The sequence below is a fragment of the Carcharhinus amblyrhynchos genome, unplaced genomic scaffold (genome assembly GCF_965287045.1).
Source record: "Carcharhinus amblyrhynchos unplaced genomic scaffold, sCarAmb.v2.hapA chromosome_347, whole genome shotgun sequence".
Lineage (NCBI taxonomy): Eukaryota > Metazoa > Chordata > Chondrichthyes > Carcharhiniformes > Carcharhinidae > Carcharhinus > Carcharhinus amblyrhynchos.
The window spans coordinates 58758-81321 of record NW_027650087.1 but is presented as its reverse complement, the minus strand read 5'-3'; the positions used below and the strand labels follow the sequence as shown (position 1 = coordinate 81321).

Genomic DNA, 22564 nt, shown 5'->3' with positions numbered 1-22564 from the left:
CCAGCGCAATCACATCCTTCCGATAATGTGGCGACCGGAACTGCACACAGTGCTCCAGCTGTGGCTTCGCCAAAGTTCTATACAATTCCAACATGACCTCTCTGCTTTTGTAATCTATATCCCGATTGATAAAGGTGAGTGTGCCATATGCCTTTTTCACCACCCTGTTTTCCTGCCTTCCGCCTTCAATCTCTCCCTCAATGCAGGTAAAATGAAGGAGATGGTCATCAACTTCAGGAAGCGTAAAGGAGAACATGCCCCTGTCTACATCAACGGGGATGAAGTGGAAATGATTGAGAGCTTCAAGTTTCTAGGTGTCCAGATCACCAACAACCTGTCCTGGTCCCCCCCATGCCGACACTATAGTTAAAGAAAGCCCATCAAAGCCTCTACTTTCTCAGAAGACTAAGGAAATTTGGCATGTCCGCTACGGCTCTCATCAATTTTTATAGATGCCCCATAGAAAGCATTCTTTCTGGTTGTATCACAGCTTGGTATGGGCTCCCGCTCTGCCCAAGACTGCAAGAGACTATAAAAGAACATAAAGAACATAAGAAATAGGAGCAGGAGTAGGCCATCTAGCCCTTCGAGCCTGCCCTGCCATTCAACAAGATCATGGCTGATCTGAAGTGGCTCAGTTCCACTTTCCCGCTTTCTCCCCATAATCCTTAATCCCCTAGCCTACCAAAAACCTATCTACCCACGTCTTACATATATTTAGCGAGGTAGCCTCCACCACTTCAACGGGCAGAGAATTCCAGAGATTCACCACCCTTTGAGTGAAGAAGTTCCTCTTCAACTCTGTTCTAAACTGCCCCCCCCCCTTATCTTGAGGCTGTGCCCTCTAGTCCTGCTGTCCTTTCTGAGCGGGAAGAGTCTCTCCACCTCTATCCTATCCATCCCTTTCATCATCTTATATGTCTCAATGAGATCTCCCCTCATCCTTCTAAACTCTAACGAGTACAAGCCCAGTCTATTCAGCCTCTCCTCATAGCTCAACCCCCTCAACTCTGGTATCAGCCTAGTGAACCTCCTCTGCACTCCCTCCAAGGCCAAAATATCCTTGCGCAAGTGCGGCGACCAAAACTGCACACAGTACTCCAGCTGCAGCCTCACCAGTGCCCTGTACAGTTGCAGCAAGACCTCCCTACTTTTATATTCAATCCCCCTCGCTATGAAGGCCAGAATCCCATTTGCCTTCCTGACCACCTGCTGCACCTGTAGGCTGGGTTTTTGCGATTCATGCACAAGGACCCCCAGGTCCCTCTGCACCGTAGCATGCTGCAGCATGCTAGTAGTCCTTCCTACCATTATTCCTACCAAAGTGGATAACCTCACACTTGCCAACATTGTATTCCATCTGCCAGGTCCTTGCCCACTCGCTCAGCCTATCTAGATCCCTCTGCAGACTTTCCACACCCTCCGCACAATTTGCTGTTCCACTTAATCTTTGTCATCAGCAAATTTCGACACCTTACACTCGGTTCCCTCCTCCAGATCATCTATATAAATAGTAAATAGCTGAGGCCCCAGCACCGATCCCTGGGGCACTCCACTAGTCACCAATCGCCAATCCGAATAGCACCCATTGACACCCACTCTCTGCCTCCTATTTGACAACCAAATAGGGTCGTGAATGTAGCCCAATCCATCACGCAAACCAGCCTCCCATCCATTGACCCTGTCTACACTTCCCGCTGCCTCGGGGAAAAGCAGCCAGTGTAATCAAGGACCCCACGCACCTCGGACATTCTCTCTTCCACCTTCTCCCATCAGGGAAAAGATACAAAAGTCTGAGGTCATGTACCAACCGACTCAAAAACAGCTTCTTCCCTGTTGCTGTCAGACTTTTGAATGGACCTACCTCGCATTAAGTTGATTTTTCTCCACACCCTAGCTATGACTGTAACACTACATTCTGCACTCTCTCCTTTCCTTCTCTATGAACGGTATGCTTTGTCCGTATAGAATACAAGAAACAATACTTTTCACTGTATCCCAATACATGTGACAATAATAAATCAAATCAAAACATTTAGGGAGAATTAATATAATTAACTTATGAGAAATTTCCTAGGTTGGGCTGTATGGCGTGGAACGAGTGACCTATTTTGATCTGATTTAATTTATTATTGTCACGTGTACTGGGATACAGTGAAAAGTATTGTTTCTTGTGCTATTCAGATAAAACATATCTTTCAGTACATAGGGGAGTGGAATCATAGAATCATCGAAACCCTACAGTGCAGAAGGAGACCATTTGGCCCATCGAGTCTGTACCAACAACAATCCCACCTAGGCCCGATCCCCACTTAGTTATCCTGCTAATCCCTCTAACCTTTCACATCCCAGGACATTAGGGGTTAATTTAGCATGTCCAATGCACCTAACCCGCACATCTTTGGACTGTGGGAGGAAACTGGGGTGGCACAGTAGCACAGTGGGTTAGCACTGCTGTTTCACAGCTCCAGTGACCTGGGTTTGATTCCCAGCTTGGGTCACTGTCTGTGCGCAGTTTGCACTTTCTCCTCATGTCTGTGTGGGTTTCCTCCGGGTGCTCCAGTTTCCTCCCACAGTCCAAAGATGTGTGGGTTAGGTTGATTGGCCATGTTAAAAAATTGCCCCTTAGTGTTCTGAGGTGCGTAGGTTAGAGGGATTAGCGGGTAAATGTGTAGGGATAAGGGGGTAGGGCCTGGGGTAGATTCGATGGGCCAGATGGCCTCTTTCTGCACTGTAGGGTTTCTATGATTCTAAACGGGAGCACCCGGGGGAAACCCACACAGACACAGGGAGAATGTGCAGACTCTGCACAGACAGTGACCCAAGCCAGGAATCAAACCCAGGTCCTTGGTGCTGAGAGGCAGCAGAGCTAACCCACTGTGCCACTGCACTGCCCCTTGAAAGGAGAAGGTGCAGAATGTAGTGTTACAGTCATAGCTATGTAGATATTGTAACTTGTCTTATCATACTAAACTTGTATAGTTAATGCTTCATTCTTGTATATGTTTATAAACTTGTATATGTTTATGCTTCATTCAACAAGCACACAATCTTGTGGCTTTGTTCACTTAGTTAGCATCCTGGAACAAAACTTTATTGATCCCTAACCACCCCCCATTCCCTCCCCAGGAATCTTACCAAGATTTGTAAAAACCTTAAATCAGTTCTCAACAGGAGCAATTTCTGCCTCTTGACTCGATCACAAGACCAGTCAAGATTTTGAACACCCATCTCATCTCCTCTAGATAATCTATTCTCCAATTTATCCACTTTTTTTAATTCATTCCTGCGACATGGGTGTCCCTGGCTGGGCCAGCATTTATTGCCCATCCCTAGTTGCCCCTTGGAGGGCAGTTGAGACTCAACCACATTGCTGTGGCTCTGGAGTCACATGTAGGCCAGGCTGGGATAAGGACGGCAGATTTCCTTCCCTAAAGGGAACCAGATGGGTTTTTCCCACAATGGGTCATCAGTAGATTCTTAATTCCAGATATTTTTTATTGAATTTAAATTCCACCATCTGTCGTGGCGGGATTCGAACTCGGATCCCCCAGAACATCAGCTGAGTTTCTAGACTAATAGCCTAGTGATGATACCACAAGGCCATCACCATCCCACATCTCTCACTCTCTGTCATAACAAGGTTTATTGAGGAGCTGAAGGGAATCAGCATTAGTAGAGAAAAGATTTTTGGGGAAATTGATGGGATTGAAGCTGAATAAATCCCCAGGTCCTGATGATCTTCATCCCAGAATATTTAAGGAAGTCACCCTGGAAATAGTAAATCCATTGATGGTTATTTTCCACAATTCTTTGGACTCTGGACTGGTTCCTGCAGATTGGAGGATGGCTAATGTAAGCCCACTATTCAAAAAGGGATGTGGAAATGCCTGTGTTGGGCTGAGGTTGACATTTGGACTGAGGTGGGCACAGTTCGAAGTTTCACAACACCAGATTAAAGTCCAACAGGTTTATTTGGTATCACAATCTTTCGGAGTGCTGCCCCTTTGTCAGGTGAGTTCCACCCCTCCTCTGATGAAGGAGCAGTGGTCCAAAAGCTTGTGATACTAAATAAACCTGTTGGACTTTAACCTGGTGTTGTGAGACTTCTTACTGTTAAAAAAAGGGAGGTAGAGAGAAAATAGGGAACTATAGACCAGTCAGCCTAACATCGTTACTAGGGGGTCATAGCTTAAGGATAAGGGGTAAACCTTTTAGGACTGGGGTGAGGAGAAATTTCTTCACCCAGGGAGTGGTGGAATTCACTCCCAAAGAAAGTAGTTGAGGCCAAAACGTTGTGTGAATTCAAGAAGAAATTAGATATCACTCTTGGGGCTAAAGGGATATTGTCGGGGGGGTGGTGAGGAGAAGGTGGGTATCATGATATTGAATTGGAAGGGCCAAAGGGCCTCCCCCTGCTTCTTGTTTCTATGTTGCAGAAAGCCAGTGGGTGAAGGATAGCCCTGGAATCCACCTTTAAAGAGTCAGACATTTATTGACAGAATGGAAGATTACAAGCATACACTGTCAAACTCAACCACCAATCCAGCTTCAGATGCCTCAATCCTTTTGTAATTTAATCAATAAAAAAATAAATTAAACAACAAATAAACAATTTAACAGTCCCTGAACGAGGCTGTGCAAGAAGAAAACATTAAAAGGAATGTTAAATCAAATTAACATGTTGTTTCCAGGGCTGATGATGCAACTGTATGTTGGCCTGGAGCAGACTTACAAGGAGGTCCTTGGTTGTAACCCCGTCTCCCTTCCCCGCATCAGGAACATAGAGGTGATGTGCAAACAAAACTCATTTGAAGAGCTCCTAAGAAAATTAAGCAGAGGGTGCAAACGCCCGTAGCATATACATGCGTGCTCCACAGAGCTCTACAAGGCCGCAAAAGACACAGGCATCTTGCAAGGCATTCTCTGCCCGTTGAAGTGGTGGAGGCTATCTCGCTAAATATATTTAAGTCACGGGTAGATAGGTTTTTGACAGACAAGGGAATTAAGGGTTATGGGGAGAGAGCGGGAAAGTGGAACTGATTAGCCATGATCTTATTGAATGGCGGGGCAGGCTCGAAGGGCTAGATGGCCTACTCCTGCTCCTATTTCTTATGTTCTTATGTGAGTCCTTAGAGTATGCAACCTCTTGTGTAGCAGGCAGCGAAGGAGATAAATGGCCTTCATAGAGAGAGGATTTGAGTATAGGGATAGGGATGTTTTGCTGCAATTTTACAGGCGTTGGTGAGGCCACACCTGGAGTACTGAGTGCAGTTTTGGTCTCCTTATCTGAGGAAGGATGTCCTTGCTATAGAAAAAGTGCGGCAAATGTTTACCAGGCTGATTCCTGAGATGGCAGGTCTGTCATATGCGGAGAGACTACGTCAGTTAGGATTATATTCACTGGAGTTTAGAAGAGAGGGGATCTCATAGAAATGTATAAAATTTGCACAGTTTTTGGGGTCAGACAGGGAGACATGTCCCTTTTCCTCTTGCTCTGCCACTTTTTGTTTGATTCATGTCCAACCCTTTTTTTTTAAATTCATTCCTGAGACATAGGCGTCACTGGCTGGGCCCAGCATTTATTGCCCATCCCTAGTTGCCCCTTGAGAAGGTGGTGGTGAGCTGCCTTCTTGAATTGCTGCAGTCCACGTGCTGTGGGTTGACCCACAATGCCATTAGGGAGGGAATTCCAGGATTTTGACCCAGTGACTGTGAAGGAACGGCCGATATATTTCCAAGTCAGGATGGTGAGCGGCTTGGAGGGGAACTTGCAGGTGGTGGTGTTCCCCATGTGTCTGCTGTCCCTTGTCCTTCCAGAAGGAAGTGGTCATGGGTTTGGAAGGTGCTGTCTAAGGATCTTTGGTGAGTCGCTGCAGTGCATCTTGTAGATGGTACACACGGCTGTCACTGAGCGTCGGTGGTGGAGGGAGTGAGTGTTTGTGGATGTGGTACCAATCAAGCGGGGCTGCTTTGTCCTGGATGGTGTCGAGCTTCTTGACTGTTGTTGGGAGCCGCACCTATCCAGGCGAGTGGGCAGTATTCCATCACACCCCTGACCTGAGTCCTTGTAGACGGTGGACAGGCTTTGCAGGGAGTCAGGAGGTGAGTTACTCTCCGCAGGATTCCCAGTGGGCAGGCTTTGGGGGGAGTCAGGAGGTGAGTTACTCTCCGCAGGATTCCCAGTGGACAGGCTTTGGGGGGGAGTCAGGAGGTGAGTTACTCTCTGCAGGATTCCCAGTGGACAGGCTTTGGGGGGGGAGTCAGGAGGTGAGTTACTCTCCACAGGATTCCCAGTGGACAGGCTTTGGGGGGAGTCAGGAGGTGAGTTACTCTCCGCAGGATTCCCAGTGGACAGGCTTTGAGGGGAGTCAGGAGGTGAGTTACTCTCTGCAGGATTCCTACTCTCTGACCTGCTCTTGTAGCCACTGTGTTAATGTGGTGGGTCCAGTTGAGTTTCTGGTCAATGGTAACCCCAAGGATGTTGACAGTGGGGGATTCAGTTACACCATTGAATGTTAAGGGGCAGTGGTTAGATTGTCTCTTATTGGTGACGGTCAGTGTCTGGCAGTTGTTATTTGCCACTTGTCAGCCCAAGCCTGGATATTGTCCAGATCTTGCTGCATTGGGACATGGACTGTTCCCGTGTCTGAGGAGTCATGAATGGAACTGAACATTGTGCAATCATTAGCGAACATCCCCACTTCTAACCTTATGACAGAGAGTAGGTCATTGATGAAGCAGCTGAAGATTGTTGGGCCTAAGACACTACCCTGAGGGACTCCTGCAGAGATGTCCTGGGACTGAGATGACTGACCCTCCACAACCATCTTCCTTGTTGCCCTTGTGATGCCTTGCCCTTATACTGTGGCTTGTTTTCTTAGGATAAATTCAGAAAGAATGTTCCCGATGGTGGGGGGAGTCCAGAACTAGGGGGCATAGTTTGAGGATAAGGAGTAAACCTTTTAGGACAAGGGTGAGGAGAAATGTCTTCATCCAGAGTGTGGTGAATCTGTGGAATTCAGTAATTGAGGCCAAAATGTTGTGTGATTTCTAGAAGGAATTAGATATAGCCTTGGGGCTAAAGGGATATGATGGGGGAAGGGGGGAGATCAGATATTGAATTTGATGATCAGCCATGATCAAAATGAATGGCAGAGGAGGTTTGAAGGGCCGAACAGCTTCCTCCTGCTTCTAATTTCTATGAATGGGATTGCTGTACATGACACCCTCCACTCCAAGTCCCCAATGATTAAGAGGAGGGTCCCTGAGGAGTGAGCTCTCCACTGGAAGGTCCTACCACCTCTGGATGACAGGTCTCAATGCCGAGGCATGAGCAAGCCTGTTTATGAGTGTACTAATCAACTTGGAAACAAAGGGCTAAAAGCAAAGTACTGCGATGTTGGAATCTGAAATAAAAACAGAAAATGCTGGAAAATCTCAGTGGGCCTGACAGCATCGGTGGGGAGAGAAGAGAGCCAACGTTTTGAGTCTGGATGACCTTTCATCAGAGCTAAGAGCAACAAAGAAGGGGGACAAATTGCCAACTTATTCAAAAGGTTAAACAAACTAATAATGGGGATAACTCCTGAAAGGGGTAGGAGTTTCTTCAGAAGCGATCAAATTAAACCTCAATGAATTCTCTCCACCCAGATACAATTAAACACAATTATACAATTAATTTATTTTGCTTCCATTAATCAGAATCTCAATATTCCCCCATTGATTTTCCTACTAATTATCCCAACACTACAATGGCATGCTTTTTGATGAAGCCCGCTTTGCCGCCACCTCTGTCCAGCCCAGCTTTCGCCCCAGGGGGTCACTTGGTGACCTGCCCCCCGTGGAGCCAGTCCAGGGCATCCAAGTCCACGTTGCCACCGCACAGCACCACGCAGACGTTGCGGAGGGAGCCTGGGAGGTCTCGGAAGCGGCTGGAGAGGACCACCGCCACACCCAGGCCAGCAGTGGGCTCGATCACCAGCTTCACTCGCTCCCACGTCAGCCGTGTAGCTCGCTGTGAAAGAAAAGAGCGGCATTTGTACAGAAACCACCACTTCCTCAGGACATCCCTTTGGCAGGCAGCACAGTGGGTTAGCACTGCTGCCTCACAGCGCCCAGGGACCCAGGTTCCATTCCTGACGTCGGGTCACTGTCTGTGTGGAATTTGTACATTCTCCCCGTGTCTGCGTGGGTTTCCTCTGGGCGCTCCGGTTTCCTCCCACAGTCCAAAGATGTGTAGGTTAGGTGAATTGGCCATACTAAATTGCCCCTTAGTGTCCAAAGACGTGCGGGTTAGGTAGATTGGCCATGCTAAATTGCCCCTTAGTGTCCAAAGATGTGCAGGTTAGGTGAATTGGCCATACTAAATTGCCCCTTAGTGTCCAAAGATGTGCAGGTTAGGTGGATTGGCCATACTAAATTGCCCCTTAGTGTCCAAAGATGTGCAGGTTAGGTAGATTGGCCATGCTAAATTGCCCCTTAGTGTCCAAAGATGTGCGTGAGGGTTAAGTGGATTTGCTGTGCTAAATTGACCCTCATGTCAGGGGATTAGCAGGGCTATAGGAATAGGGCCTGAGTGTGGTCGGTGCAGACCCAATGGGCTGAATGGCTTCCTCCTGCACTGTGGGGATTCTATGTGGCACTGCGTGGGGTAACAGAGGGTGGTCCATCTCAACGTCAGTCACGGAATTAGTGGTGGGGGATGTGGAGTGGGGGCGATATACAAACAGTGCAACTAAACTCAGGGCTGAAATTCGATGTACAGTGGGGTGAGGGCAAAGTACCTTAATTTCCTCTTCACTGACAGTGAACACATCATCCACTAGGTCTCTGATGATGGGCCAGGTCTGCTCACCAATGCTGGTCTTCACTGCATCTGCCACTGTCACAGGGGGGCTGGCATTGGGGATCAGGTGGCCAGCTTGCTTGGAACGGTAACAGTCATCCGCATTCTCTGGTTCCGCCGCATAGATCTTGACCTGTGGACGCTGGGCCTAGGGAGGACGGGCAGGCGGGAGCGGGAGGGAGGTTTGAGTGTGTGGTCTAATGTAACACAGCTTGCGTTTATGAATATAACACATTCCCAATTACTGGCTCCAACTCTCCCTGTGTACAACGCAGATGGTCAGCTATGTCAAGCTCCTATTTATTGACTGTAGCTCAGCCTTCAACATCATTATTCCTACGAAATTCATCTCAAAACTCCGTGGCCTGGGCCTCAGTACCTCCCTCTGTGACTGGATCCTGAACTTTCTAACCCACAGACCACAATCAGTAAGGATAGGCAACAACACCTCCTCCATGATCATCCTCAACACCAGTGTCCCACAAGGCTACGTTCTCAACCCCCTACTGTACTCTTTGTACACCTATGAGTGCGCACTAAATTCCCCTCCAATGCAATTTTCATGTTTGCTGACAACACCACCACAGTGGATCGGATTTCAAACAATGACGAGACAGAGTACAGGAATGAGATCGAGAATCTGGTGAACTGGTGCGGCGACAATAATCTCTCCCTCGATGTCAACAAAACGAAGGAGATTCTCATCGACTTCAGGAAGCGTAAAGGAGGACATGCCCCTGTCTACATCAACTGGGATGAAGTGGAATTAATCGAAAGCTTCACATTTTCAGGTGTTCAGATCACCAGCAACCCGTCCTGGTCCCTCCACATCGATGCTATAGTTAAGAAAGCCCCACCAACGCCTCTACTTTCCCAGAAGGCAAAGAAATTTGGCATGTCCACTACAACTCTTGCCAACTTTTACAGATGCACCCTAGAAAGCATCTTTTCTGGTTGTATCACAGCTTGCTATGGCTCCTGCTCTGTCCAAGACTGCAAGGAACTACAAAGGGTTGTGAATGTAGCCAATCCATCACGTAAACCAGCCTGCCATCCATTGACTCTGTCTACACTTCCCGCTGCCTCGGGAAAAGCAGCCAGCATATTTAAGGGCCTCACATATCTCAGATATATTCTCTTCCACATTATTCCGTTGGGAAAAAGATACAAGAGTCTGAGAACATGTATCAGCCGACTCAAGAACAGCTTCTTCCCTGCTGCCATTAGACTTTTGAATGGTCCTATCTATAGGCAGCACAGTGGCACAATGGTTAGCATTGCTGCCTCACAGCGCCAGAGCCCTGGGTTCGATTCCCACACCGTCTGTGTGGAGTCTGCATGTTCTCCCCCACGTCTGCATGGGTTTCCTCCGGGTGCTCCGGTTTTCTCCCATAGTCTGAAAAATGTGCTAGTTAAGGCAGATTGGCCGTGCTAAATTATCCCTAGCTGTGGATAACGAAGGAGGTGAAGGAAAGTGTTAAATTAAAAGCGGAGGAATTTAGAGTAGCTAAGAGCAGTGGGCGAGAAGAGGATTGGGAAAGGTTTAAATGTCAACAAAGATTGACAAAGAAGTTGATAAAGGAGGGTAGGAGAAGCTATGAAGCTGGGCTAGCACTTAATATAAAAAAGGATAGCAAGAGTTTTTATAAATATATAAAAAGGAAGAGGCTGGCTAGGGTGAACGTTGGTCCTTTACAGGATGAGAAAGGGGAGCTAGTGGTAGGGGATGGGGATATGGCTAAGGTCTTGAATAACTTTTTTGTTTCTGTCTTCACGGAGGAGGACGTGAATAATTTGCCGGGTGTTAGCGATGGAAAGGTGGTAGGACTGGAGGGTCTTAATGACATTACTGTTACTAGAGAGGTGGTGCTCGACAGACTGGAGGGGCTGATTGTGGCCAAGTCCCCAGGACCGGATGGAATGCATCCGAGGGTTCTGAAAGAAATGGCGGAGGTTATAGTGGATGCCTTGGTGGTTATTTTCCAGACGTCGCTGGATTCCGGGGAAGTGCCGGAAGATTGGAAAACGGCTAATGTTACGCCGTTGTTTAAGGGTGCCAGGCAAAAGGCGGGGAATTATAGGCCGGTTAGTTTAACGTCTGTGGTAGGTAAAATGTTAGAATCCGTCATTAAGGAGGAAATTGCGAGGCATCTTGAAGGGAATTGCTTGATAGGGCAGACGCAACACGGTTTCATTAAAGGGAAGTCGTGTCTGACAAATTTACTGGAGTTCTATGAGGATATGTCTAGGGCAGTGGATAGAGGAGAGCCGGTGGATGTGGTCTTTCTGGATTTTCAGAAGGCGTTTGACAAGGTACCTCACAAGAGGTTATTGCAGAAGGTCAGGGGACATGGAGTTGGGGGTAGGGTGTTAGCGTGGATAGAGGATTGGTTGTCAAATAGGAGACAGAGAGTGGGGGTCAATGGGTGCTATTCGGATTGGCGGTTGGTGACTAGTGGGGTGCCCCAGGGGTCGGTGCTGGGGCCTCAGCTATTTACCATTTATATAGATGATCTGGAGGAGGGAACCGAGTGCAGGGTGTCGAAATTTGCTGATGACACCAAGACTGGGGGAAAGGCAAATTGTGCGGAGGGTGTGGAGAGTCTGCAGAAGGATCTAGATACGCTGGGCAAATGGGCCAGGAAATGGCAAATGGAATTTAATGTTGGCAAGTGTGAGGTGGTCCACTTTGGTAGGAAGAATGGTAGGAAGGACTATTACTTACGTGGCGAAAAACTGCAGCAGGCGACGGTGCAGAGGGACCTCGGGGTCCTTGTGCATGAGTCGCAAAAACCCAGTTTGCAGGTGATCAGGAAGGCGAATGGGATGCTGGCCTTCATAGCGAGGGGGATTGAATATAAAAGTAGGGAGGTCTTGCTGCGGCTGTATAGGGCATTGATGAGGCCGCAGCTGGAGTACTGTGTGCAGTTTTGGGCACCGCACCTGCACAAGGATATTTTGGCCCTGGAGGGAGTGCAGAGGAGGTTTACTAGGCTGATACCGGAGTTGAGGGGATTGAGCTATGAGGAGAGGCTGAATAAACTAGGCTTGTACTCGTTAGAGTTTAGAAGAATGAGGGGAGATCTCATTGAGACGTATAAGATGATGAATGGGATGGATAGGATAGAGGTGGAGAGACTCTTCCAGCTCAAAAAAGACAGTAGGACTAGGGGGCACAGCCTCAAGATAAAGGGGAGGCGGTTTAGAACGGAGTTGAGGAGGAACTTCTTCACTCAAAGGGTGGTGAATCTCTGGAATTCTCTGCCCGTTGAAGTGGTGGAGGCTGCCTCGCTAAATATTTTTAAGAAGCGGGTTGATGGGTTCTTGATAAGAGAGGGGATTAAGGGTTATGGGGAGAGGGCGGGAAAGTGGAACTGAGCCACGACAGATCAGCCATGATCTTATTGAATGGCGGGGCAGGCTCGAAGGGCTAGATGGCCTACTCCTGCTCCTATTTCTTATGTTCTTATGTACCTGAACAGGGGCTGGAGTGTGGCGGCAGGGGGATTTTCACAATAACTTCACTGAGGTGTTAATGTAAGCCTACTTGTGATACTAATAAATAACTTAAACTTTTATATTGAGCTGATCTTTCTCGGCACCCGAGCTGTGACTGTAACACTACTTTCTGCACCCTCTCCTTTCCTTCCCTACGAATGGTATGCTTTGTCTGTATAGCGCACAAGAAACGATACTTTACACTGTATGCTATAAATGTGACAATAATATATCAAATATCAAGTTGATCTTTCTCTACACCCTAGCTATGACTGTAACACTACATTCTGCGCTCTCTCCTTTCCTTCTCTATGAATGGTATGCTTTGTCTGTATAGTGCGCAGGAAACAATACTTTTCACTGTATCCCGATACATGTGACAATAATAAATCAAATATTAAGTTGATCTTTCTCTACACCTTAGCTATGACTGTAACACTACATTTTGCACCCTCTCCTTTCCTTCTCCCCCATGTACTCTATATAGCACATAAGAAACAATACTTTTCACCGTATCCCAGTACATGTGACAATAATAAATCAAATCAAAAAGGTCCTACCTTGATAGCGACGGCAATTCCTGCCAGCATTCCTCCTCCGCCAACGGGTACCACCACTGCCTCCACATCTGGGACCTGCTTGGCACAGGACCAACAGCTTACTGTCAGGGAGGGCCTGGGGGAAGAGGCATGGTACTGCAGCTGATGGGCTGGTGAAGCAGAATATAGCACTGGCAACACAGGCACTTGAGATACAGTATGTGACTTATTCGAGAGATGGCGGGTGGCAAGTGCTTGGGAGAAACAGATGTCTCTGGGCCAACATTTCTCCACCACTGGCGGTCTTCCTCACCTCAAATGAGTGTGGCAAAGTGTTTGGGATCTCTCTGTGCAGAGCCTGCACATTCTCCCCCGTATCTGTGTGGGTTTCCTCCCACCAGTTTGAAAGAAGTGCTGGTTAGGGCGCATTGGCTGTGCTAAATTGTGCTAGAGTGTGGCGACTAGGGGGATTTACACAGTAACTTCAATGCAGTGTGAATATAAGCCTGCTCATGACACTAATTAATAAACTACAGTAGTTGCATTTCAGTTTTACCCACACACTTCGAGAGAGAGAAAGAGAGCGCGAGCGAGGGAGTGCGGAGAGAGATTTACCCAGAATGGTTCCAGGGATGAGGAAGCTTTAACTCGAAGGTGAGGAATCGGAGGAGTTAGGGGTTGTTCCCCCTTGGAGAGAAGGAGATCAAGGGAGATAGAGGTGGACAAGGTGATGACAGCTTTAGTTAAGATGGATAAAGAAAAGCTATTCTCGTTGGGTTTCTTTTTATTTATTCCTGGGACACGGGTATCGCTGGCTGGGCCAGCATTTATTGCCCATCCCTAGTTGCCCCTTGGAGGGGCAGTTGAGAGTCAACCACATCGCTGTGGCTCTAGAGTCACACGTAGGCCAGACCGGGTAAGGACGGCAGATTTCCTTCTCTAAAGGGAACCAGATGGGTTTTTCCGACAATGGGTCATCAGTAGACTCCTAATTCCAGATTTTTTTATTGAACTCAAATTTCACCATCTGTCGTGGTGGGATTTGAACCCGGGTCCCACAGAACATTAGCTGAGTTTCTGAATTAATAGTCTAGTGATAACACCACCAGGCCATCGCTTCCCCCTAATGACGGTACAAGGACTGGGGAGGGTGGGAGGGCTTGGGGGGACAGATTGATGGTTTTGAGCAAGGGAAGGCTAGGGGGGGCTGTGAGGAAGAATTATTTTACACAGGGAGGGGGTAACAACCTGCAACTCACTGATCACGTGGAGACAATGAATGATTTCAACAGGAAACTGGATAGGCGTTCGGAGGTAAAAAACTCACAGGGAATGGTGGTGGAACAGGTTGGGGGATGGAACTGACTGGATTGGTGTACAAGGAGCCAGCACAGCCTCGATGGGCTGAATGGTCACCTTTTGCATTCTAAGATTCTATGATTCTCTTGCCTAATGACTAACGTGTCAGCCTGTTGGGAGGCTAATTGATAGGGATGGACAAGAGTTTAAAAAAGTTTATACGTTTATTGATTAGCGTCACAAGTCAGGCTTACATTAACACTGCAATGAAGTTACTGTCAAAATCCCCTAGTCGCCACACTCCGGTGCCTGTTCAGGTTACACTGAGGGAAAATTTAGCACCTAACTAGCATTATGAATTGTGGGAAGAAACTGGAGCACCCAGAGGAAACCCACACAGACATGGGGAAAATGCGCAGATTCCTCACAGACAGTGACCCAAGCTGGGAATCAAACCCGGGTCCCTGGCGCAGTGAGGCAGCAGCGCTAACCCACTGTGCCACCCCACTGGGCCTGCGAGATCCCTTCTCACTCTTCTGAACTCCAACGAACACAATCCTAACCCACTTAGTCTCTCCTCATACGACAGACCTGCCATCCCAGGAATCAGCCTGGTAAACCTTCGCTGTGCTCCCTCTATAGCAAGGAACATCCTTCCTCAGATAAGGAGACCAAAACTGTACACAATACTCCAGGTGTGGTCTCACCAACGCCCTGTACAATTACCTGCTGCAAGATCTCCAATCCAATGGTGCCCTGGCCCGCGATCACAAGGGCATCCTGATTGGAATGGATCAGAATTCCTTGGGTTTCCTGAACAATCCTGGACGCAGTTTCCACTCGGGACTAGGAGGACAAGAATGGAAACACAACACAAATTAATTGACTAGAACTGAGAGATGATACCCATCAGGAAAGGATGACAGGAGTTGGCCGCTTGCCTCCAGTAAGGTCCAGACTGGGGGAGTGACCGGACTGAGACCTTGAAATGAATGAGTGTTTCCGGACTTTGCTGTTTTTGTTTCAAATTCCCAACATTCAGGGTACTTTATTCTGGCCAATCGCTAATAAACCGAGCTGGGGAATTCGGGAGAAACTTCTTTACCCAGGGAGTGGGGGAGAGTGTGGGACTCGCTCCCGTGGGGGGGAGTGGGGGAGAATGTGGGACTCGCTCCCGTGGGGGGGAGTGGGGGAGAGTGTGGGACTCGCTCCCGCGGGGGGGAGTGGGGGAGAATGTGGGACTCGCTCCCGTGGGGGGAGTGGGGGAGAACGTGGGACTCGCTCCCGTGGGGGGAGTGGGGGAGAACGTGGGACTCGCTCCCGCGGGGGGAGTGGGGGAGAACGTGGGACTCGCTCCCGCGGCGGGAGTGGGGGAGAATGTGGGACTCGCTCCCGCGGGGGGAGTGGGGGAGAACGTGGGACTTGCTCCCGCGGGGGGAGTGGGGGAGAACGTGGGACTCGCTCCCGCGGGGGGAGTGGGGGAGAACGTGGGACTCGCTCCCGCGGGGGGAGTGGGGGAGAATGTGGGACTCGCTCCCGCGAGGGGAGTGGGGGAGAACGTGGGACTCGCTCCCACGGGGGGAGTGGGGGAGAATGTTATAGGTGGAGTTGGGATAGTGATGGGCAAGATAGGCTGGTGAGTGGGTTGAATGAGTGGCCCTCCTTCATCTCAGTGGGCCGCAAGATTAGAATCAGGCTTGTTCACCGTGACCCTATGGATAAGATTAAATACATTTAATACACGCTGAATATTTCTAAACAAGTTACAGGAAACGCTTAATCATTCATAGAATCCCTACAGTGCAGAAGGAGGCCATTCGGCTCATTGAATCTGCACTGACAATAATCCTACCCAGGCCCCTCCCACCCCATAACCCCACACATTTACTCTGCTAATCCCTCTAACCTACATATCCCGGGACACTAAGGTACAATTTTAGCATGGCCAATCCACCTAACCCCGCACATCTTTTGGACTGTGGGAGGAATCCGGAGAACCCGGAGGAAACCCACACAGACACGGGGGTAGAATCCACACATACAGTGACCCAAGCCGGGAATCGAACCCAGGTCTCTTAATGTGGGGGAGATGATGGCCAGTGGTATTATCGCTAGACTATTAATCCAGAAAATCAGCTAATGATCTGGGGGACCTGGGTTCGAATCCCACCACAGCAGATGGGAATTTGAATTCAATAAAAAACATCTGGGATTAAGATTCCACTGATGACCCATTGTCAGAGAAACCCATCTGGTTCCATCCACCAACTCTGCCTCCGCTTCCCACTGTCTCGGGGAAAAGCAGCCAGCATAATCAAGGACCCCACGCACCCCGGACATTCTCTCTTCCACCTTCTTCCATCGGGAAAAAATACAAAAGTCTGAGGTCACGTACCAACTGACTCAAGAACAGCTTCTTCCCTGCTGCTGTCAGACTTTTGAATGGAGCTGCCTCACATTAAGCTGATCTTTCTCTACACCCTCGCTGTGACTGTAACACTACATTCTGCACCCTCTCCTTCCCTTCTCTATGAATGGTATACTTTGTCTGTTTAGCGTGCAACAAACAATACTTTTCACTGTATCCCAATACTTGTGACAAAAATCAATCAAATAAACTAATGCCCTTCAGGGGAGAAATCTGCTCTCCTTACACGGTCTGGCCTACATGTAACTCCAGAGCCACAGCAATGTGGTTGATTCTCAACTGCCCTCAGACAACCAGAGATGGGCAGTAAATGCTGGCCAGTGATGTCCATGTCCTGCAGCTGAATGACTGTCATCAACTCCAATGGTAAAACAAAAGGAATATTGCCACTTTGGACACAGAAGGGGCTCCCTGCTCTCACAGTCAATGCTGTGAGCAATCAGCATGCACCTCGCTTCACTTGTCCGTGCTTTATGTGTGGATCACTTCAATCACACCGGTCACAAAAAAACTACACCTCTGGAATGTGGCCACTTTACACGTGGGCAACAGTCAATAAAACTTCTCCTGGGCTGCACTCAGAACTCTGATGGACCTCATGTGGGCCCCTAGGCCGCAGGTTTGAATCAGAGCATCCCTGCACTGCAGGAGGCAGCCATTTGGCCCATCGAGTCTGTACTGACCACAATTCCACCACGATCCTATCCGCACAACCGTTTGCATTTACCCTATCTAGTCCCACCTGACACTAAGGGGCAATTTAGCATGGCCAATCCACCTAACCAGCACATCTCTGGACTGTGGGAGGAAACCCACACAGACACAGGGAGAACGTGCAGACTCCACACAGACAGTGAGGGAGGAAACCAGAGCTCCCGGAGGAAACCCACGCAGACACGGGGAGAAGGTGCAGACTCCACACAGGCAGTGAGGGAGGAAACCAGAGATCCCGGAGGAAACCCATGCAGACACAGGGAGAAGATGCAGACTCTGTGCAGGCAGTGACCCAAGCTGGAATCGAACCCGGGTCCCTTGCACCGTGAGGCATCAGTGCTAACCCATTGTGCCACCACACTCTGGCTCTTGTCTGAGTACACTCAGGGCCAATTTAACGTGGCCAATCCACCTAACCAGCATGTCTTTCAGACTGTGGGAGGAAACCAGAGCACCTGGAGGAAACCCACACAGACATGGGGGAAAGTGCAGATTCCGCACAGACAGTGACCCAAGATGCGAATTGATCTCAGGTGCCTTGGGCTGTGAGGCAGCAGTGCTAACCATCTCTCTCTCTCGCTCTCTCCGCACCCCTCTCCCCACCAGCTGGTAATGCCTTACCTGGTCGGTGGGCTCGCACTCCACTACGTGTGCCCCATATTCCAGTATGGCAGCCTTCTTGCACTGTGGGGCTGTTCGGGGTACGACCACATAGCAGGGGATCCCTGAAACAGTTCAAAAGACACACACTTATACAGGGTTCATTCAAAGGGATCTATGAGAGCACCTTCAACTCCAGGCTGAAGTCAAACATCACACAGCATCTGACCGAGGCTGCTGAAGGTTCACAGTTTTCAGAAAGACCTGTTCATTCACTGTATAACACTGGGGTACAGTACTGGTGGGGACGGGTCTGTCACTGTATAACACTGGGGTACAGTACTGGTGGGGACGGGTCTGTCACTGTATAACACTGGGGTACGGTACTGATGGGGACGGGTCTGTCACTGTATAACACTGGGGTACAGTACTGATGGGGACGGGTCTGTCACTGTATAACACTGGGGTACAGTACTGGTGGGGACGGGTCTGTCACTGTATAACACTGGGGTACAGTACTGGTGGGGACGGGTCTGTCACTGTATAACACTGGGGTACAGTACTGGTGGGGACGGGTCTGTCACTGTATAACACTGGGGTACAGTACTGATGGGGACGGGTCTGTCACTGTATAACACTGGGGTACAGTACTGGTGGGGACGGGTCTGTCACTGTATAACACTGGGGTACAGTACTGGTGGGGACGGTTCTGTCACTGTATAACACTGGGGTACAGTACTGGTGGGGATGGGTCTGTCACTGTATAACACTGGGGTACAGTACTGGTGGGGACGGGTCTGTCGCTGTATAACACTGGGGTACAGTACTGGTGGGGATGGGTCTGTCACTGTATAACACTGGGGTACAGTACTGGTGGGGACGGGTCTGTCACTGTATAACACTGGGGTACAGTACTGGTGGGGACAGGTCTGTCGCTGTATAACACTGGGGTACAGTACTGGTGGGGACGGGTCTGTCCCTGTATAACACTGGGGTACAGTACTGGTGGGGACGGGTCTGTCACTGTATAACACTGGGGTACAGTACTGGTGGGGACGGGTCTGTCGCTGTATAACACTGGGGTACAGTACTGGTGGGGACGGGTCTGTCACTGTATAACACTGGGGTACAGTACTGGTGGGGACGGGTCTGTCACTGTATAACACTGGGGTACAGTACTGGTGGGGATGAGTCTGTCACTGTATAACACTGGGGTACAGTACTGGTGGGGACGGGTCTGTCACTGTATAACACTGGGGTACAGTACTGGTGGGGATGAGTCTGTCACTGTATAACACTGGGGTACAGTACTGGTGGGGACGGATCTGTCGCTGTGTAACACTGGGGTACAGTACTGGTGGGGACGGGTCTGTCACTGTATAACACTGGGGTACAGTACTGGTGGGGACGGGTCTGTCACTGTATAACACTGGGGTACAGTACAGGTGGGGACGGATCTGTCGCTGTATAACACTGGGGTACAGTACTGGTGGGGACGGGTCTGTCACTGTATAACACTGGGGTACAGTACTGGTGGGGACAGATCTGTCGCTGTGTAACACTGGGGTACAGTACTGGTGGGGATGGAGTTCTCTACCTTGCATTCGAGCAGCCATGGCCAGGGCCTGGCCGTGATTGCCGCTGCTGTGTGTCACCACTGCTCGAACCTCCTCACCACTTTCCCTCCTCTTGGACAGGTCGGACAGCGCGTTCAGTGCTCCTCGGATCTGAAAGGATTGACAAACTTCATTCGCTCAGTGGGACAAAGAAAACCACTGCAGCCTTCAATTTAAAATTCTCTCCATCGTCTCCTACCCCCCCTCCCTATCTCTGTAACGTCCTCCAGCCCCCTACACCCCTTCCCTATCTCTGTAACCCCCTCCAGCCCCTTACACCCCCTCCCTATCTCTGTAACCTCCTCCAGCCCCCTACACCTTCTCCCTATCTCTGTAACCTCCTCCAGCCCCCTACACCCCCTCCCTATCTCTGTAACCCCCTCCAGCCCCTACACCCCCTCCCTATCTCTGTAACCCCCTCCAGCCCCTACACCCCCTCCCTATCTCTGTAACCTCCTCCAGCCCCCTACACCCCCTCCCTATCTCTGTAACCTCCTCCAGCCCCCTACACCCCCTCCCTATCTCTGTAACCTCCTCCAGCCCCCTACACCCCCCTCCCTATCTCTGTAACCTCCTCCAGCCCCCTACACCCCCCTCCCTATCTCTGTAACCCCCTCCAGCCCCCTACACCCCCCTCCCTATCTCTGTAACCTCCTCCAGCCCCCTACACCCCCTCCCTTTCTCTAACCTCCTCCAGCCCCTACACCCCCTCCCTATCTCTGTAACCTCCTCCAGCCCCCTACACCCCCTCCCTTTCTCTAACCTCCTCCAGCCCCTACACCCCCTCCCTATCTCTGTAACCTCCTCCAGCCCCCTACACCCCCCTCCCTATCTCTGTAACCTCCTCCAGCCCCCTACACCCCCCTCCCTATCTCTGTAACCCCCTCCAGCCCCCTACACCCCCCTCCCTATCTCTGTAACCTCCTCCAGCCCCCTACACCCCCTCCCTTTCTCTAACCTCCTCCAGCCCCTACACCCCCTCCCTATCTCTGTAACCTCCTCCAGCCCCCTACACCCCCCTCCCTATCTCTGTAACCTCCTCCAGCCCCCTACACCCCCTCCCTATCTCTGTAACCCTCTCCAGCCCCCTACACTCCCTCCCTATCTCTGTAACCTCCTCCAGCCCCCTACACCCCCCTCCCTATCTCTGTAACCTCCTCCAGCCCGCTACACCCCCTCCCTATCTCTGTAACCTCCTCCAGCCCCCTACACCCCCTCCCTATCTCTGTAACCTCCTCCAGCCCCCTACACCCCGTCCCTATCTCTGTAACCTCCTCCAGCCCCCTACACCCCCTATCTCTGTAACCTCCTCCAGCCCCCTACACCCCCCTCCCTATCTCTGTAACCTCCTCCAGCTGCCTACACCCCCTCCCTATATCTGTAACCTCCTCCAGCCCCCTACACCCTGTCCCTATCTCTGTAACCTCCTCCAGCCCCTATAACCTTTCCTATCTCCGTAAGTTCTGAAGGCCCCTCCAATAACCTTCAATTATCTTTGCTTTCCTCCACTTCCAGTCTCTCAAACAACCCTGATTCCCATTGCTCCGCCACTGGGATTGTGTCTATTGGGAGTGAACAGGAAGGAGAACAGGGAGGAGTTTGGGTCCATTGGGATTGTGTGCATTGGGAGTGAACGGGAAGGGGTTTGGGTCCATTGGGATTGTGTACAGTGGGACTGAACAGGAAGGGGTTTGGGTCCATTGGGATCGTGTACAGTGGGAGTGAATGGAAAGGGGTTTGGAGTCCATTGGGATTGTGTACAGTGGGAGTGAATGGGAAGGGTTTGGAATCCATTGGGATTGTGTACAGTGGGAGTGAATGGGAAGGGGTTTGGAGTCCATTGGGATTGTGTACAGTGGGAGTGAATGGGAAGGGGTTTGGAGTCCATTGGGATTGTGTACAGTGGAGGTGAACGGGAAGGGGTTTGGTTTCATTGGGATTGTGTACAGTGGGAGGGAATGGGAAGGGGTTTGGGTCCATTGGGATTGTGCACAGTGGGAGTGAATGGGAATGGGTTTGGGTCCATTGGGATTGTGTACATTGGGAATGAATGGGAAAGGGTTTGGTTTCATTGGGATTGCGTACAGTGGGAGCGAACGGGGAGGGGGTTTGGGTCCATTGGGATTGTGTACAGTGGGAGTGAACGGGAAGGGGGTTTGGGTCCATTGGGATTGTGTACAGAGGGAGTGAACGGGAAGGGTTTGGGTCCATTGGGATTGTGTACAGTGGGAGTGAACGGGAAGGGGTTTGGGTCCATTGGGATTGTGTACAGTGGGAGTGAACTGGAATGGGTTTGGGTCCATTGGGATTGTGTACAGTGGGAGTGAACGGGAAGGGGGTTTGGGTCCATTAGCATTGTGGACAGTGGGAGTGAACGGGAATGGGTTTGGGTCCATTGGGATTGTGGACAGTGGGAGTGAACGGGAATGGGTTTGGGTCCATTGGGATTGAATGTGTCCTTGGTGTTTTGAAGCCCACATTCAATTCTATTTCTTAAGCCCCCGTCGTCCTTCCTCCACCTCCGCAAAGTATCCGAGCTTGTCAGATCGGCAGTTCAACGTCTGATGGGTGTCCTACCTTAAAAGATCCTGTTTTTTGTAAAACTTCACACTTGAAGAAGAGCTTCCGTTCAGCCCACTTGTCCAGGGTGGAGTTGGTGAGGATGGGGGTCAAGTGCACCAGGCCACTGATGGCCGCTTGGGCCTTCTGGACGCAAGCCAGAGAGACACAGTGCTGGGATGACATGGCTATGGACCAAGTGGTGCCAAATGGGATTTGGGGGGGGGGTGGGGGGGGGGTCCGGTGTTTCTCAAGCTTGGGTGCCAACTCAATGGGGTTCTTCCACACCGTATGAAATAGGGAGATTAAGCAGGAACTGGAGAAAAGAGAAGGTAGATGGCGGTTGGGAGTATTGAGTACAGTCCCAGCTACCGCAGAAAAGGAAGGACGGAATTGCAATGTTGAAGGGTGGGGTGGAGGTTGATGAGTGTGTTGCCGGGGAAAACTTTAGCTTGAAGAATTG

General features: G+C 50.1%; 1 protein-coding gene across 2 annotated transcripts; it reads right to left on the bottom strand.

Annotated features, from left to right (window-relative positions):
* Positions 1 to 5123: 5123 nt before the first annotated feature.
* LOC145339217 (serine racemase-like) lies at positions 5124 to 22535 on the bottom strand. 2 transcript variants are annotated; one of them, XM_080183613.1, is made up of 7 exons: positions 22120 to 22535; positions 19524 to 19653; positions 17948 to 18051; positions 14911 to 15030; positions 12907 to 12984; positions 8787 to 8996; positions 5124 to 8017 (listed from the first exon to the last, which is right to left on the bottom strand). In XM_080183613.1, exons 1-7 carry the CDS (start codon positions 22285 to 22287, stop codon positions 7823 to 7825), a joined length of 1005 nt encoding a protein of 334 aa, XP_080039739.1. In that variant the 5' UTR covers positions 22288 to 22535; the 3' UTR covers positions 5124 to 7822. The 2 variants fall into 2 exon arrangements, with proteins under 2 accessions (XP_080039739.1, XP_080039737.1); XM_080183611.1 differs by having other exon boundaries at positions 12907 to 12981; positions 22120 to 22334.
* Between the last annotated feature and the right edge of the window lie 29 nt (positions 22536 to 22564).

Bases quoted from the DNA above. Each gene is read 5' to 3' on its own strand.
- LOC145339217 (XM_080183613.1), bottom strand. From the start codon at position 22,287: ATGTCATCCCAGCACTGTGTCTCTCTGGCTTGCGTCCAGAAGGCCCAA. The intron at 15,031-17,947 runs GTAAGGCATTAC...TTGTCCTCCTAG, and splicing joins AGTGCGAGCCCACCGACCAG to TCCCGAGTGGAAACTGCGTC. The intron at 8,018-8,786 runs GTACTTTGCCCT...TTTCTTTCACAG, and splicing joins TCAGTGAAGAGGAAATTAAG to CGAGCTACACGGCTGACGTG.